We start from the raw sequence: 18625 nt of genomic DNA on the forward strand, positions 1-18625 counted from the left end.
TTTACACCTGACATGTCTGTGTTGTTATTATTCATCATACATAGAGGGATGCATTGGTAGAATTAGATTTTTTAGTGTAAAGGTCCGCTTTAAGCTTCAATGTAAGCACAGCAAAATGAACACCCACTTAACCCTTTTCCTGCTCGATGTGTACAGATGACTCAGTACAATGTCTAAGAGAGTAGAAAAATGGCTTATCATATATAATCCTGTTAGAAAAACCATATTTCTATGGGAATCCTGTGCCATTGTTGCAAGTTGTATTAAATGGTTATTTGTAGTACAAAAATGTTATATAAATAGTATAGTATATAATAAATAGAATGGTATCCAAACAGCATAGATTATAATACATTGTATAGTATATAAACAGAGATATTGCATGATTGGAGTAGTATTTTCTTAGGAGACGGCTTTGTCTGAGCAACATAGATGGTGTGTTTATTCTATACAAAAAGTATTAACACAGATATAAAACATCAGTACAAAATATTTTTCATGAAAACAGACACCACACCATTTTAGTTTCCCTTTAAATGTACACAGATGTATGTTTTAGCTCTAAACCTACACGCAGTGTGATCCTGGAACAGTGCCATGGCCTGTCTCCACTTGGTTTAATTACGCAAGTAACAGGTGCCTGCCTACCTGTGATCGTAGGTTGTGTATTTCAGTAGCTCGGCTAGCTGCAGTGGGTATTTGCAGATCTTCTGGACTGGAGTCAGCAGGAAACCGTCAATGGCTATATTGATCATTTGCTGCAAAAGTCGGCAAGCCTCGAAGAAGTGTCTGTACTTGCTTTGCTTCATGAGATTGGAGAGCTCCAGGTAGGCACTGGGGTGATTGTTACAGTACTCAGAGTAGACTGAAAACCCTTCTTGCTGCAAATCAAAAAGAAGCAAACTTGGTTAGCTTAGGACATTGCAGCACTGTAGCTGTGGGAATCTTTCCTTGACTTCCCCTTTCCCTGTTCTATAACCCGTTTTAACCCTTGTAGGCTTATTAGGTGTACTGTTGGACTTCAAATTTAGGGGTTTTGACCTGTTACAACATAAACCATATCTGAACCCAAAAGCAAAAATGTAATATATTGCAGCTTACCAATCCCTAAATCTGGAGGCTGCATTAGTTTTTTTTTGTTAGACATTTTTCCTTTATTTCCACTTGGTGATCCACCAGTAAGTCTTATTTTTCAACTTCCTTAACAGTCCAAACTGTCTGGCAAAATTGGAAGTTAGAGGGTTGACACAAACCATTTGGCAGCTTGCTTACTATAGTCAGCGTTTATTCATTTATGTAAAATCTTTATTCCAACAGGAAAAAAACCCCGGTTGCTGCAACTGCTTAAAAAGCGTAGCCAATTTGTTAGTCAAGTCCATCTAAACCTGCTAGTGCATCTTGTTGGTTATGTGTTTCGATGAAGCACTGAGATCACAAGGAATGCGGAATTACGTTTTACTTGCTTAGAAGAATATTACATCTGAATACAGCATTGTGAGGAAAACGGATATTAGAAAAAAATCAGCTTCCTGTGTATCAAAGAGAAGCATGGACATAGAGCGCAACATGCACTACACTGCCATCTCAGCTCAAAAGACATTTAACATCAGAATGTCAGTAATATGCTGTTGTTTTTCCAACATATCTAACAAGTCACCCTCTACCCAGGGTAACAATGTTACTGTCGAATGGTGGCTACATTGCGCCTCAACAGAGTGGAGTGGAGACACTCTAAAGCAGGAAGTGTGTTACTGGTCAGATCACCAGGGCAAAATAAAGGGGGGAAAAAAAGATTAAAAAAAGAAAAAAAACTTAAATGCAGACTCCACATTTAAGGATTGGCAGGCTGCAGTATATGACATTTTATGGTTTTGGGTTGCGACACTTTAATCAATGTGACATAATGAAACCCTTCCAGCAAGATATATATGAATTTAGCTTAAATTAACTCACATGTTCTAGGAAACAAGCACCAACTTCACTTAGATGAGGTTCCTCTTTGTTGTACTGTTTTTCTAGATTCTTGTAGAATGCCTTCTGGAATGTGTAGACTTCTTCAATGTTACCAAAAATGGTCTTGAGCTGCCCTTCAGTAAACATGCTGGTGTGTTTTCGACACTGCTTGATGTAGCCCTGCAATGACAGATGAAATAGTCACCAGATTATTGCAAGCAAAGTGCAGTAAAAAGGTTTGGTGAAATTTAGGCCAGGCATGTGCTACCTATGGCACGCTAAGGGCTTGTTCACAGCCACGTTTGTCTGCACACCACGAACATATATGGTGTTAACAGGGAACATACATAACTGTTTCTACATTTCCCCTGGGGCCAAGCTGAGCAAGGTAAAACTTGGAGCTGCTCAGCAACTGCAGATTTACAGGTAGCCCAGATCTGACCTCGTCTGGTTGTGTTGTCAAAGTCTAGATAAGAGCCGTATATAATGAAAATTGTTACTGGTTTGACGCTGAACTTTAAGCATAAGATTTAAGAGGCACAAATGAATGCAGCCCTGTACACCTGAATATCTAATTAAGTGTATTAATAATGAAAGCAGTCTACATTTGACTTGGTAGCAGACTTTTGCAATCCCTGCACAGTAGATCTCACACAAAAAAAGGAGAAATATTGCAAGGAGCCAGTCAGCTGTGTTACACTTCTTGTAAGCCAATAAGGGGCACGCAGATAGAAGGTAAGGGAAAAGTAGAGATAAAAGTAATCAGTGTGCTGCTTCTCCTTTCACTTCTGAGTCATAGGCTGAGGAAAGGACAAACACCTGTAATGCCGACCATACACCAGTAGAATTTATTTAGAAAAAATTGTTTTCAGAAAGTTTGATTTTCTAAAAGTTAATGGAATAAATCAATGATCTTTTTGTGACCACAGTGGCAAAAAAAGTTCAAAGGAGCGTGACGAACTAACGGAATTCTAAGAACGGGGCTTTCATTCAAGAAACTCCATGAATTTCCAAAATCTAATGGGAAAAACAAACATAATTTTGACCCAACAGTCCTTAAAGTCCTTCCTACAGTCATTAAAGTTACCGGAAGCTGGCACTCCGCTGCTGACACATTATGAAAGGTGGTGTCTGGGAGCCCCTGGTCTAGGAGGGGGGATCTCCATAATCTACGTGGCTCAGCTTGGCCCGTTCACTAAATTGTCCTATATGGCTGCTTGGGAAGCCGAGCTAGGGGAAGTCCTCTCTATAGACGAATGGAAACAGTGCACCACGAGATTAACTATGCGATTGCTTAATGTCTCCCTATTGGAAGCCAACTACAAAGTTTTCTCCAGATGGTATCTGGTCCCAGCAAGGATAGCCACCATGTTCCCAGGGTCTAGTCCTTTATGTTTTAGAGGATGTAATCAGCTGGGCACGATGATTCATGTCTGGTGGCAGTGTCCAAAACTGCGTTCCTTCTGGAATCGTTTCTTTGCCTTGCTCTTTAGAATTCTCCGGGTGCATGTCCCAAGAGACCCCCAGCATCTGCTATTGAATAAATCAGTTAAGGGGATCACTAAGGGGCAGGGCAAACTACTATCCTTTTTTTTAGCAGCCAAGTTATCAATAGCTCGGTCCTGGAAAGCCGAAAGGGTCCCATTTTCTACGGTACTATCTAAACTAAACTGGATCATGACACATGAAAAGCTATATAGCATCTTACAAGATAGATACCACAACTTCCAAGCGGTATAGGACCCATGGCTGACATATCTAGGAATTCTGAACCCTCCTCGCACATCGTCAGCTAACCCAGGTTAAATTCTGATTCAGAAACCCGGTGCTCAGGAGTCTCCATTTCTCCATTCCTTATCCTTTTTCTTTTCTTTCTTTCTTTTCTCCTTCTAATAAATTTATGTTTCCGTTTTTGGTCCCCTGGCGTGCGATGTGAACGAGCCAACCAGCGGTAACTATCATATGTAAACTCAATAAATAACAACGGTATCCCTAATGATAAGATGGAAATTATCATACTAGCCCCCTGATAGGAAATAGATGCTCATTGGTCAGAATGATTTCTAGCTAAAGAAATCATAAAAGCAAAATTTTGAACATTGCTCAAGTCCACAAGATTTTTAGTATGAAGGTTTGTATGAAAACCTGCCAGTGTATGGTCAGCTTTAGTGCTGCTTAACTGCAGCAGAAAACTCTATTATCCTCTCTTCCCAAACAAGGCTGTGCTCTGTGTCAGAGCTGTGTAAATCTCAGGACCAGATGGACAGAAATACAGGTAAAGTCAAGATTTGTGAATAAATACAGCCTTGCAATTCTTCAGTAAAACCTTTTATTACATAATGGACCAATAAAAAGGCATGGCTAAAAGCATGGTAGGGCACCAATGAATGTTTTACGTGAGGCTTTATTAACCCATTTCTTATGGTGGATGCCAGACATTTAAGGGGATCTTAAAACCAGAGATATTGCCAATGCTTCCTGATCATTGTGATTTGTTGTCACAGTGGTCACATGATCAAAAACCCACTCTACCTGCATCCTGATTGTAAACAGTAGAGGTTGTAGAGAGCGTGGTCCCAGTGCTTGGGATGATCAACTGAGTGCACCCCCCATCACAGAACAGTGAAGCCTGCAGTCAGTATTCACATAGGTGACAGCATGGCAGTAAAGCCCATTGCCATGCTGCAACAGATATGCGTACGGGCAGTGGGAAGGGGTTAAAGCTGAACTCCAGGAATTTGCAAACTTACATTGAGCTTGGTTACATGTAGTTATTCATGTGCCTCCTCTGGGGGGGGGTGCTGGGGATTCAGAAGTTCACTGCAGTAGCATGTGCTGCATACAAATCAGCACTGTCCTCTTTTAGGTGCTGCTAGAGCAACTTCATCAGCTGTTCATTAACCACAGAATCGCTTGCTCGCTCGTCTATGCCACTGAACAAACATCTTGCGTTTTCTTCAATGAATACAAGGCTCTCACTGGACAGAAGGGGTGAATAACCTGACAACCACCACCTAGTCCAACCATTGGACTCCTTGTATGCACTGAAAAAAAAAATACAATACCTTTGCTGAATGGGCAAGTAGTGGAATGAGCCACTCACTTTGTCCAGAGTACGGAAGGCAAGTCGCTCCAGACGCTCCCAGAACAGGACACTGCTGACTGTATTTAGCACAGGCTACTGGGTGTTAACAGCGATATTTCCGTGTTTGCGGATGACACCAAAATTGGGAGGGTAATAGACACGGACTTAGACATTATAACATTACAGGAGGACCTGGATAAAATAGGGGAGTGGGCATTAATGTGGCAGATGAGGTTTAATGTCGATAAATGCAAAGTAATGCACTTTGGAATTAAAAATAAACAAATGGGTTATACAATTATGGGTATGCCGCTAGGGAAGTCAGAAATGGAGAAGGATTTGGGGGTCATTGTAGACCACAAACTGAAAGGTAGTTTGCAGTGCCAGGCTGCTGTAAACAAAGCTAGCAGGGTCTTGTCCTGTATTAAAAAGGGGATGTATTGCAGGGACAAGTCTATAATTTTGCCACTTTATAGATCATTGGTTCGACCTCATCTGGAGTACGCGGTCCAGTTCTGGTCACCAGTACTAAGAAAAGATGTCCTTGAGTTGGAAAAAGTCCAGCGGAGGGCAACCAAACTAATTAGGGGTATGGAGGACCAGAGCTACGAGACAAGGCTACTAAATTTAAACATGTTCACATTGGAGGTGAGGAGATTAAGGGGGGATATGATCTCCATGTACAAAATGTTCAATGGTGGCAGCAACATTAGCGATAAACTGTTTAAAATTAACTCCATTACAAAAACTAGAGGCCACCACCTAAAATTGGTGGAAAAAAAATTCCAGCACAAGGGGCGAAGGGGGTTCTTCACAGTAAGATCAGTTAGGGTCTGGAACTCACTGCCACAGACAGTGATTTCAGCAAAGAATGTGGAATTGTTCAAGAAACTTTTGGACGATTTCTTAAGGGACCGTAATATACAGGGGTACAGGTACTCCTAGAATGAGATCCTAATAGGTTGGACTTGATGGACTAATGTCTTTATTCAACCTCAAATACTATGTAACTATGTAACTATACTATACTGCTGACTGTATTTAGCACAGTGATTTTCAGCATCCCCAGTGACCCTCTGGATGTGACACCTGGACAGGGCAGCCACTGTACAATCCCCAGCTGTCCAGTACCCAACTGTTTATGTATAGATTCAGAGTCGTACTGAGAAGGGTTACTGCTCAATACATGAAACAATTCTTATCCAGTAAAATCTTAACCTTAACATAATATTTACCCAATTAGCAGGCAGCTTAACACACAAGGCATATGGTTCAGGAGCCACACAGAACACTTACAAGTGCCAGGTTCTCCTAATGTGATTGGTGCAGAATGACTATAGCACCTAGTACGAATATGTGCATGGTCAGGTAATAACAAACCATCTGTTACAAATAGCTGGAAAACACACCTCACAGATGTCTTTCAAATGTTTGATGTAGACCCTCTCAGTGTTCATTATCTCACGGATGACGTTTGTTCTCATTTGGTCCTTGTTTTCAGGACTCTTAAGGCGAAATTTGCCAATATCAGTGTCATGTTCTTCATCATGTAGACTGCCTGAATTTTCTGAAACATCTTCTTGATTTACTCGCAGCTAAAACAATAAAAAACACAAAATAGTTAATCAATGATAAATTGGTTCATATGCCAGTATTTTTTTAAGTGCAATATATCACTTCATTATAATTTATTTTCTATGATAAAAACTGGAAAAAAGAAGATCTTTAAAAATCATTTGTCAGGTAAATATGAAATAGTACATATTACTATTTTATATTCTCTTTTTGAGCCAGCAGGTGGTGCTTTAGGCTTCTTTTTTTTTAACATATGTATCTCTATTAATTGCTGTTCTACAAGCTCCATAGCTCAAGCTGAAATTTACAAAAAGAATGGATGACTCATTGGCATTGGACTTGTCCTTTACTGAATGGCTCAATACATAGCTTTGTTGAAACAAACTGAAGCAAAGAACAAAACCAAGATTAAATAGACCCAACAACATGAATGTTCCCAGGGTTAAGAATCGCACAGCTAATGTTTGTACGCAGGTAACGACCTTGCAGGAGTCTTTTTTCACATTATAAAAAAATACCAATAAGGAGGAAAAGGCTCCATACAAATGAGTAATTAAATTATAAAGCCCACCAAGAACTAAGCTTTAAAATCAAACTTTTTTTTTAATTTTTTTTTTTTACAGAGTGGAAAATGTTCAGAACCCTTGTCAGAATTTTATTGCCATCTGCACTCCTGATCACCATTTGTGCCTTTGACCATTGCCCTGGTACAGCAAGTGGAGGGAATCTCCCCAATGGACAGCAATACAAACCTTTAAAGGAGAACTATGGGGTCAGTTCTTTTCCCCATAGTTCTCCTAAGGGTCACGGTAGAACACAAACTAGCGTCCTCCCGTGACCCAAAGCTCAGTATACCGCGAGCTGCAGCTCGCAGTATACTGAGACGCCACAGCCTGGACGGATCCCGACATACTGTCTGGATCCACCCAGCTGCGGGATTGACAGCTGGCTCTGCCTATCCAGAGGCAGAGCCAGCTGTGCCCCCCCCCCTTCCGTTTCGCCAGTCAGTGCTGGAGGATCGGACTGGGGGGGGGAGGGGATCCCTGCAGGGAGCCGCGAGTGACAGTCACGGCTCTCTGCAGGGATAGATCGAGAAGTGAGCAAGCGACGATATGTGTTCGCTCACTTCCCGAACTACTGAGCCGACCTGTGACAGTTGCATTGTCACAGGTCGGCTCACATTATGAGGCCGAGTGAAAATCACTCGCCTCATAATTCTCTTTTAAAGAGCCTCTGATTCGTCCTCAATCTAACCAAATGGGGGTAAAAACATTAAAAATAATAGGCTGAAGGCTACATTTTAAGCAGTGGCAGCATAATCTGTGGTCCTACACAGAGTACTACAAGGGCCTACATGTCAAGCCTTTCCTTGTCCAAACCTGCGTGCTCTTGATGTTCCTCAAAAGACCTAATACATCAAGGTAATTTGCAAGTAGAGTACAACAGAACTTACCCTGACAAAACTTGCTGGAAACCAGGCCTCTGTGTCTCGAATCCGACCCCACCACCAGTCCTTATTGGAAGCCTCAAGGACTCGTATAACATCTCCTGCTTTAAAGGCCAACTCTTGATCATCCATGGTCACGTGGTCCCATAATGCCTCTGCATACACTGCACTGCCATCGCTGATCAACTGAAAAGTAAATTATAATCATTTTTTAAAAATCTGCAAACTTTGACACCAAGGACCTATTTAACAATAATGCAAAAATAATGTAAATTTGTGACAAGCAATTTTATTTTGGACACACCAATTACAAATGGCAAGTAGATGCTATAGTAGGTTTTGCTTTTTGTCTCATTTAAGTGTCTCTGGGATGTTAGTACCTATAGATATTCTAGATCTTTAAATGTCCATATTCTTTTCTAAGACATTGTAAATTGTTCTTAAAATGTAACAGTAGAAGTGCACCCTCCCCCAGCAGTGACTTGGAAGCCTTCTAGATTTTATTGTAAACACAAAGCAAGTGCACAGGAAGAGGGGAGAGCAAAGTGCTGAGACTGGGCATGAATGACTTCACTGCTTCTCTTGTAAACTTTGAGGATGAATTGCTCCACAGTTTCTACAGCTATAGAAGTCAGTGTGGGCCCATACGTCACAATGTCTACAGCTACAGATGTCAGTGGTCTGATCAATTACTGGATGACACATCTGACCTTCTTAAATCTGCTGCTGTGTTCACAATGCAGCCGGTAACTGATGTGCCACTGTGAAGTTACTCATTGCACAGAGATCTCCATGTGCAATAGGGACTGATCTCGATGGTGAGATTTTCCCAAACTCCCCCCTCCCTCCTTTAGAAGACCAACACTGGCCAATCAGTGGGTCATCAAATTGCTGCTGAACTCTGCTACTTGCAGGCCTCCTTTGTTCTCAGTATACTGGTTGGTTCCTTTATGCTTTAATTGTCCCATTTGTTCCAGAATGAGAGGTCTAATCTTAAACCATACAAATCAGGGTGGTCTTATTACTTCACATCAGCCCTGAGGTGAAGCTTTGTCCAAGAATCAAAAGTGTGGAGCTAAGTCTGAAAGATGGACAACAATGGGGGAATTCATAAAAGTTGGAGCCGACCGAATCTGGAGTAGTTGCCTATGACAACCAATCAGCGTCTCTTTTCAGTTTGTCCAGTTAAGCTTTGAAAATGAAACAAACGGTGATTGGTTGACATGGGCACCTGCTCCAGATTCTGTCTGCTCCAGTTTTTATGAATTCCTCCCAGTGTGTGCTGAAAGTAAGTACAGAATTCTATTGAAATGTTCATTTAGACATGGGAGATCTTTGGACTTTCTATAGATTATGTTTTACAATTGTCGATTATTTTAGAAACAATATCCCTTTAACAAGACAAAAATAAATATAGTTCAACATGGATTGCTTCTCTTTTTTACTCTCCCTGAAAATAGTACTATACAAACGATGCAATACAAAATTCAGCTGAGGGAAATTTTAAAAGTTAATGTTCGGTAACTGGAGATCATTTCATCATATGGGATTTCACAACTATCTCAATGAAACAAAGAGGAACTCTGACCTTCCCCCATGGGAAACCACAAAACTCAATCTCATTGGGAGATGTCTTAAATCATTAAATCAGGTGTTTTGTTGTGATATGGGACTTTAATGAGTTCTTTATCTGGATCTTATTCTGGTGTGCTGACTCTCTACATTTGGATTTAAATGGTACCACCCACAGCACTCACATCTGTGTATGGGTTCACAAGAAGTATGTGCAATAGGGTTTGATGTGCTTTCTGTCAATAAAGCCAAACTCTGGGGAAAAAAATAAAGTTTACAAACTATCACTTAAAAGCTGTATGTTCTGTGGGCAGGGGGTGTACATGGTGTACAAATGATAATTTTTTCCTGGAGTTTGGTTTTACATCTTTCTTGACTAAGAAATCTTGATTACTAGACAAGCTTTTTTTTTCTAATTTAAAATGGTCACATACCAGAACACTGCTGAGTCAGAATTAAAAATTCGAAGGAATGGATAACCCAGCCGCCTTTTAAAAAAGATGGGCTCACCGCAGCCACAGAAAAAAAAACAACTTCAACCAACAACTTCAAAACAACTTCAAATCCAACGTGTCCCAACATAAAGCATAATGTCAGCCAAAGGGGTAGAAGGGGGGCACAGGCACACTTGCCTGTCCCTTACAAATAAGGGAGCAGCATAAGCAGTGCTTGCTTGTCACAGAGTGACACTCCATATGCTGACTTTGTACATTTATTCACGATGGACTTGCTATTATAGGCCCAGTAACAAGTGTGGTAGTGCAGAAGACGTACGATGATGTAATTTATGTGAAAGGGAGTCAGCAGATCAGGCCAGGTTTTGTCACGATTAATCAGTGTTTTGGACAAGAGCCACGTAGTGGTTCAACATTTTTCTTCTACTTATGCAATGTTTTATGATACATAATCAGGGCAAGGGCTTTTTCCTCATCTCATGGGAAGGGACACAAATTATGCCTCATTAGATTTTATAGCTCCAGCCTTCTCAGTGGGACTGCAGCAGTGGGTGACTCATGTGCAAGTTCCAATACAAGTCCAAGTCCACGCCCACAACCTACTAGACAGTAGGCTGTCATATAGAGCATACACTACTGCCTGTGGTACAGAGAGCTGCACAAACCTCTGGATAGGTCTGGAATGCCTAGCTATTATGTGGGAATGTTTGTGGACAATACAAAAAACACAAAAAATTTCCTGCACACTGGCTAGCGTGCAAAATAAAAGCTTGCACTGTTTTACAATTTGTGTTAAAAATAGGGGTTTTCAGCTGCCATTGTGATGTGCTGGGCTTCTGGTATGCTGCAGTGATTTCCCTTATGAAAGGCAGATGATACACACATTACTAGTGAACTGTCACCATTTAGAGGAGAAGTCGATGGATAGTTCAGGCCACCAATACCTACCCAAAACTGAAAAGCGTTGAAAAGAAAATGAACAAACTTCAGGAATAAAAAGGGACATATACTTTTACCTTGGTATGCAATTATCTGAAACCCATGATGCCCAGGTATATAAAAGACATGATCACCCATGCAGGACAACTGAATAGACAGATGAAACTTACCTCATTAATGGCCAGCTGTTCTCCTCCCTGCTGCAGATACCTTGGATTGGCCTGGTAGGGTTCTTCATAGCTGTATTCTTCCTCACTTCCATTATCATCAACCAAAGTGGTAGATTCTGCTCCTCCATCTGTAGAGACTAAGGAAAGGACAAAGTGTAAGTCATAGGAAATAGATTCTTTAGGAGGCTATTACCACAGAGAACATACCAAATGTGGACACAAAAAATCCAACTATCATTTGTATTGTTCTTGATAAATGCTTCAACTTCTATTTATTTAGTAACAACAACCCAACAGTATAGGTGTCAGACAACAATCAGCCTAACGAAATCTGGGCTCTGGGTCTTCCTTCCACATGGACACAGTGGCCAGTGACACATTAACCTCTGCAAAATAAAACAAACACCCCTGGAAAAAACTGCCCCCTCCATATGCAATCCAGTTATTGTCCATGCTTAAACTGCAGTTAACAAGAGACTCAGTACTACGGTACCCATTAGGGTATACAGGTTTTACAATGGGGGCAACACCAACTGTCAGACTGGTCAACAACCAGGAGAAAACTTTTATACAAGACATCGGTTCTTCAAATGGTAATGATTTCTTCTCCTGAAAAAAATGTCTTTCTGAAAACTACATGTGACATTTGCACATACTTTCACCATGCTTCTAGGAACAGAAAATGTGTATGTATATTGTGTACAACTGTCTGATTATATTGAAGGGATGCTCTACTGTGGAAGGATGGGAGCTACAACTGCTAACCTCCCCCAGAAAATACTAGATCCTTGGGTGTCATTGTAGTCCAGTGTATTCAGAACTTTCAGTCACTGACCTGGAACAAGTATGCAGATCGATAGTTTTGCCTTTACTGACTTTCTTGATCTGCATGCTTGTTCTGGGTCAGAGACTGAAAGTATGGAAGCCACAGAATCCAGGCAAATAGCATTTTCAGAGGTGGTCAGCAGTGGCAGCACCATATTTCTCTCAATACTGGCCCCATGGAAAGAAGGCATGCAAAAATGATTTAGGCTCCGTTCACATCTAGGCATCAGCGCGTGTTTTGTACATTTAGACATGCACACATGAAGACGTGTGTTTTAGCAAGCACATGGAAAGAAATTACAGTGAATGGACAAATGCGCGGAAAAAAATGTGCAAAAAAAGAGCTCATGTACTTTTTCCTTCGTTCGGCATTTTACAGTTTGCGACAAAACACTCAGGTGTGAACAGGGGCCATTGAAATGAATGGGATTTGTTGCATTGAGAGTTTTGTTGCGCTTCGCTTTGAGCATCAAAACGCCCAGGTGTGAACAGGGACTGACAACACAGAAAATGTAAACACCACCAATACAGACAGATTTGTTCTGACAACATTCTTCTGTGTAAGATTGTTCATACATTCTACTTAAACTCACATGTTAAGTTTTCAATTTCATATCTGTGCCTACTGCAGCTATGTGTAAATTGGCCGATATAAGAATCATAAAGCAATGGTGACGTCTGTGTTATCTGCGGCAGATTTTCTCTTTCCAGTGCTGAGCACTACTCGGATACATTCTGCAATCAGATCAAGAAGTCATGCAAAGGACATGAAAAGATTGTTACAGAACCTGAATCTAAATATATCTGCAAAAAATAAGTCAAGGCAACTGGACTTGCTGTATTTTTCTTGAAGACGTTTCACTGGACATCCAACCAGCTTTCTCAATTCAGTATGACTTGTACAAAAATTCTCTGGGAATAATGGAGAAGTCAAGCTTGAATAGAGGTGGGGGGGTGCCACATACAATGCATACATTGCATTGTAAAAGACCTTAACAGGGTGAGCGTGGGAGGCCTGGAACAGAAAAGGGTTGAGGGCAGAACAGAGTATGAAATCAGAGTAACTCTGAAGATTTCAGGGCGGCATGTATCTAGGGTTTCAGGGACCTCTGGGTGCACAGAAGTTATTCTGCGCACATTTATAGTAGTTAGCAGACACCATGATGCTCTGCTTGGCTGTTAGTTTACCAAGTCTGGGATGCTACAAGTTCACTTTAAATAAGCACAAATTGAATTATGATTATATCTCATGTCCTGTGTCAGACCCTCACTTCTTCCTGGAAAACATGTCAGAATTTTACTGAAAATACAGACTGTGGGTATCCTAGGACAAGGAAAGAAGGCATGGCACTGAACCATCTGATGGTTGGAAGGAAGGGCATAAAAGTTGGTCAGTAACATTCTGCCATACCTTCATCTATAGTTGGCATATTTATCATCTTAAATTGAAAATTCCAAGAGCCACCACTTTGATCAGTAACATGTAAAAGCTTCATTGGGGGTCACCAGATGCCCTATAAATACTCTATTCTTCAGAACGTTGCCTGAACATACATAATGACTGCCTTCACCATGTCCTGGCATGAAGTTGGTACAGCCCTTAAACAAGCCAGCATTTCTTTCAATATGAAACCACTGAACAACTCTTCATATGACTCATTAAAAGACCATGCGCAGCAGAAGCATCTGCTACAGAAGGGTGTGAAAGCTTAGAAACGTTAATATAGTCCTGACACGTGCAATGATGCAGCAGATGTAGTGAAAACATTTGTTCTACCTTGGTTGTACCTCAGAGCTGGATCGCACTGGAAAACATATGCAGAAATGTGAGACACAGCGTGCATAGCTTACCTGAGACTTGCCAGCCTAGCAGCTGCCCAATTTACTCTAAAGCACATCTGTTAGGCAGCCATTTTGGTATAACCTAGTCATGTAGTGTTACATATTTCAAATGTCAGAAATAATTAAAAAAAATAAACAGTTCATGAGCAATGAAACAAAAACTCACAACACAAATATATGGCTTTTTAAATTTAACTTGACGTGTATCAGTGTGTCAAGTGTAGCCAGTATAGAAATGGAGACCATGTGATTGATTTGTTTTTATGAAGTCAGAAGTTGGGACCATGTTAGAAGTGTCTCAGGTCCATTATCTTTGCTGACTGAATCATTCCTCAAATAGGCACTGCATGTGCCTTCAGTAGGGCAAAACGTAATAGTCCCTTATGCCATTGCAAGTCCAGATCATCCCTTGCTAAACCAAACAATATGGATAACACTTGCTCTTTTAATTATTTAATAAACTCATTAATCTTAAATTGCATTTCAATACAGTCAGAAGAAATTGTATCATTATTGCCATCACTATAAAAGAAAATCGATGCTGGGAGCTATATGGAGGCTGCCACGGGTGACCTATGACCCAAAACAGGCATTCAAATCACAAAACTCAGATCCTGATCTGCATGCTTCTTTTTGATTTATGACTCCAAAAGTATGAAAGCCACTGGATCAGCATAACATGCAGGGAACTAGAATTTACAGTAGGGGAGGTTGGCAATGGCAAACATGTTGGCAGACAGATGCTGGGGAGTGGAAATACCCCAAAGTCTTCTTAGGCCCCTTTCACACAGGCTCCATCCATTCCAAATCAGCAGGGGATCCATGTATCAAAGCAGTACGGATAGTGTCCGTTTAGTTTTTTCAACCATCACAAGAGTCGGGGGTAATCAGATGTAATCGCACATCCGTTTACGTTTGGCTGCCCATAGAGTTGCATTGGTCTTCTGATCAGATCCACCTGAAAGGCGGACCTGAATGGACTGCCTGTGTGAAAAGGGCCTTACAGCTCAAATACTCCACCATGTGACATTCTCAGGGCTACTTGTCTGCTGTGGCTGTTACAAGGAATGAGACTCAGCTAAAGGAGGATGGCCCAGCCAGGAACAAGGCAGGAGATGAGCCACTGTAGTTCCTAATGGACATAAGTGGCCAACAAGGTATTTAGAGAACTCGTACTGGAAATATCAGTTTAAAAGAAACTATAAAAGGAGGATCACTATGGAAGCTGCCAGTGCTGAAAGAAGCAGGCTCTGGAGCTGCCATCCACATGCTTTCTTCAACATCTAAAGAGCTCCTGACCTGGGACAACCATTGAGTAAAGACAGTTCAGACTTTACTGCATGCATACATGTTCCAGTCTTACATGTAGGTAGTCTTACTAAATGGTGAAAGCAAGGATCAGGATCAGCTTAAAAAAAAAATAAGCAAATAACTCTGCAAATGGCAGCTCCAGTAAATATTTTCTCATGAATTCACTTTAAGTAGGCTGACCCTTTAAGAAAACCACTTGTCAACAACACACAGACAAGCAATTCTAATTTCCAACAAGACACAGTTGAAGGTGTTAATTACGCAAAGCTGTCAAGGCGTGCTTCCCCAAGCTTTCTTCTGGTGTTCTAAAACATGACATGGAAATAAAACATATATATATAAAATGCCTTGATTCTGCCTCATTTTTTCCAGACAAGATGCTTCATGTAGTAACGCATAGCACACATCCTAATCCAGCTTTCCTGCAGTAAGAATCCATCCACACCATATACAGCAACACTCACCTCCCAAATCATTCACGTCAACTACTTCCAAGAGAGCGACAGATATATATTAACAGACTCACACCTACCCATGTGAAGACTTTCCAGACTCCAAAATCGTGCCATTTCCCCTCGAGCTACCATGCTTTTATTAAAAGGGGGAAAAAAGCAAGTGCATAAAAAAATGGGGCTCGTCTGTTACAAATGCAGAAGCACAGCAGCTACTAAAAAAAAAATGCTCAGTCAACATGAGAAGCTGCTGCTAAGCCGGCTGTAGAAAGAGCTTATTCATTGCTGCCAGACTCCACGCCTGCACATCAGGCCAGGCACTCGGAGGGAACTGACAGAGATCCACATTATGTGTGGCTGCGAATTTGGCTGCTTAAATGACGACAACATGGGGTACCCTTAGGGAGGAAGCGCTGAAAACGGCAAAACATCAATATGAATGCTGCCGAGCAGGCAGCAGTGCTGCCAGTGCAGCACAAATCAAACATCGAGTGCCAGACAAGACTCCTGTAGTTGAGCCTCCAGTGTAATCTACTTTCCAGAGACAGATGCTGCAACAGTATGCCAGTGAAGGCTGCATGCACCACCTTGCTGGGCAGCTTAAAGGGAACTAAGCAATTCCGAGCTTGTTGCTGTGAAAGATTTTATTGAGACACTTGACTTAAAGGAGACGTTTCATGAGAAAAAACAGGGAGGGAAAATGCCATTTGCCTGGCTGATCCTGACTTCAAAATAGTATGAATTGCAGACGAATATGCAGATCAGAATTTCGGACTTCACTTTCTGCATGCTTGTTCTGGGCCAGTAGCTTAAAGTTCGATAGGCAGAGATAGACATATATCATTTTCAGTGGCAAGTGAGCAATGACTGTGTCCATTTTCCTCTCATGACTGCTTTGCACAGGTGGAGTACTAAGTAATACCATTCGGCTACCAGTGTGAATAGAGGCAAACAATACAAGATTGCCTGTTGGGGCGGCAGAGCTGGTTTGGATAAGAAAATTGCTTTGGAATGCATGGTAACAGAGGTTAAAGCTAAAGTCTAAATAATAAATGCACACATCCATAAAAGAAAAAAAATTGCATTTTTTTTTTTTTTTGCATAGGAGCCAGTAAAGCCTTGCAACTGCGATCAGTGGATTGTGGTGCAATGACCTGACCCCCGTCCCTGTCTGTACCGAGGTATGGATATTCAGTAACAGGGACCAGAGCCACTGCACTTGTATTCCATTGAAAACTCAGAAGTGTCTCAGCCGCCGTTGCAGATGGGACTTTTTGCTTCTCAGTTTAAAGATCCCGTCAAAGGATTTGTGAATGGATGATGCATTTGTGTAGGCAAGAACCACGCACAGCCGCGCCAGATAAAAAAAAAAAAACAGCAGCCTACAGGAAGAAGAACCCCATGGATTCAGGTAAGTGGGGGAGCCAGATTAGGATGTGTCAATGTGATCAAGTTTCATTCTCAAAAATTTTGGGCTGCCTTAATTCAACTCCAAAAAAAAATGAAATAACGCACTGTAAGAGTATGAATGGGAGATATTGAGATAATGGGGACACATATTCCAACCATAAAAGAATGTATGAATTGTGAAATGTTTCTTTACAACGCCAGACTGGCCATTTCATCATAGCATATCAGACCTTCCCTAGACAGAGGCAACTTCTATCTCACCATCTACAGAACAGGTACACCTGCTACATTTCTTTCCATGAATGAAAGTAATTCTAGGAGGACATTTTTTGAAATGGAGTTTCACTTTAATGGTGCAGACAGAAGAAGATGTCAGGGGCTGTGAGAGATCTGCTTGTACTTTATCTCTTCCTACATCACCAGACTACCGGGATCCACCATAATCTCCTCATCTACCCAGTGACGGTACATAAAGACACACAGAGAAATTCCACTGCCCTTTTGCTTACAAGAAAACAATTCATTTTTGGCTGGTGAGACACTGTGCCAAACTGTAGGCAAATTGCAAATTTCCATGACAGCTCTGCAGCCCCATTTCCTGCCAATACATGTAATTAAGTTCTATGGGCACTGCGTTGTACCACATTGCCCTGTGCTGAAAATAAGTACTGCATGCCGTACTTTTTTTAGCGCACACCAACACAGTGCAGTAGTGTGAACTGAGCCCATCTGGAACAAGCAAATAGCCTTGTCTTGCGTTGCAGCTGCTCTGGAAAAAAACAGCCAGTACACCCCCAACGCATTGGGCCTAAATGGGTCCTAAATGCTGTTGCAAGCTCTTTATTGTATTATTTCTTATGTCACAGCTCTTTAGAATTACCTAAATTGTAGTGGTCAAAACTCTGTGAAAAAATCCACTTTACCTTCAGAAGTCGGATGTGTAAAACCTGTGTAAATAACGTTTGCCTGCAAACAATCCCTCTTTTCTTAGTTAGCCGGCATAAATATGTTTTTCTATTGGCTGAAGTCAGTGGCTGGTAAGTACCAACTGCGACCATACTGCCAAGGACACGCACGTTTCTGGCCCCATAGACATCAGAGGCATGGAAAAAACACATGAAAAAAGTGTGCAACATGTTTTTTGTGCAATATTGCACCTAACAATTGTCTACTCCTTGTAGTAACTATCTTTCCATCTACTAAAACAAAAATGCACAAGCCAGAAAACAGCAGAAAAACATGTAAAAAGAAATGGTTCAAAATCACCTGAAAACCGCCTACCCTCAAGTGTGGATGGGGGCTACATTTCTCTATATGTGTGAATGCAGCATCTCAGTGAGCAGAACTGTTGGCAGAGTTTCTTGCTGAATTTGGTGATAGCTAAATAATGTATTCTGTATTATCCAATTATACAGAAGCAGCAAGAGGTATGAAATGGGAACTCAGATTAGTCTGTCCAGTGTGATCGGGACTGCAAACACATCCAACACACACAGGATCTGGTTTACGGCTATGTGCCTTAGCATAGATAGATCGGAGGTGTTGAAAATGTTGCTGCACCAGTATATGAAGACATATAAACAATACTA

The 18625-nt window shown here is 41.2% G+C and overlaps 1 protein-coding gene across 8 annotated transcripts in view; it reads right to left on the reverse strand.

Moving 5' to 3' along the window:
• SPATA13 (spermatogenesis associated 13) overlaps positions 1-18625 on the reverse strand; it is a 70385-nt gene that overhangs the window by 16165 nt on the left and 35595 nt on the right. For 5 of the 8 annotated variants that reach the window (XM_018570988.1, XM_018570986.1, XM_018570987.1 and 2 more), the window contains 5 exons: positions 11197-11333; positions 8067-8246; positions 6448-6633; positions 1954-2133; positions 649-881 (listed from right to left, as the gene is read on the reverse strand). In XM_018570988.1, coding sequence (XP_018426490.1) covers positions 649-881; positions 1954-2133; positions 6448-6633; positions 8067-8246; positions 11197-11333 — 916 coding nt within the window. Of the gene's footprint in view, positions 1-648; positions 882-1953; positions 2134-6447; positions 6634-8066; positions 8247-11196; positions 11334-15706; positions 16165-18625 lie in introns of those variants that run through there. The other 3 variants (XM_018570992.1, XM_018570991.1, XM_018570993.1) reach the window with 3 other exon arrangements.

Source organism: Nanorana parkeri, unplaced genomic scaffold, assembly GCF_000935625.1.
Source record: "Nanorana parkeri isolate BGI_ZX_2015 unplaced genomic scaffold, ASM93562v1 scaffold1649, whole genome shotgun sequence".
Lineage (NCBI taxonomy): Eukaryota > Metazoa > Chordata > Amphibia > Anura > Dicroglossidae > Nanorana > Nanorana parkeri.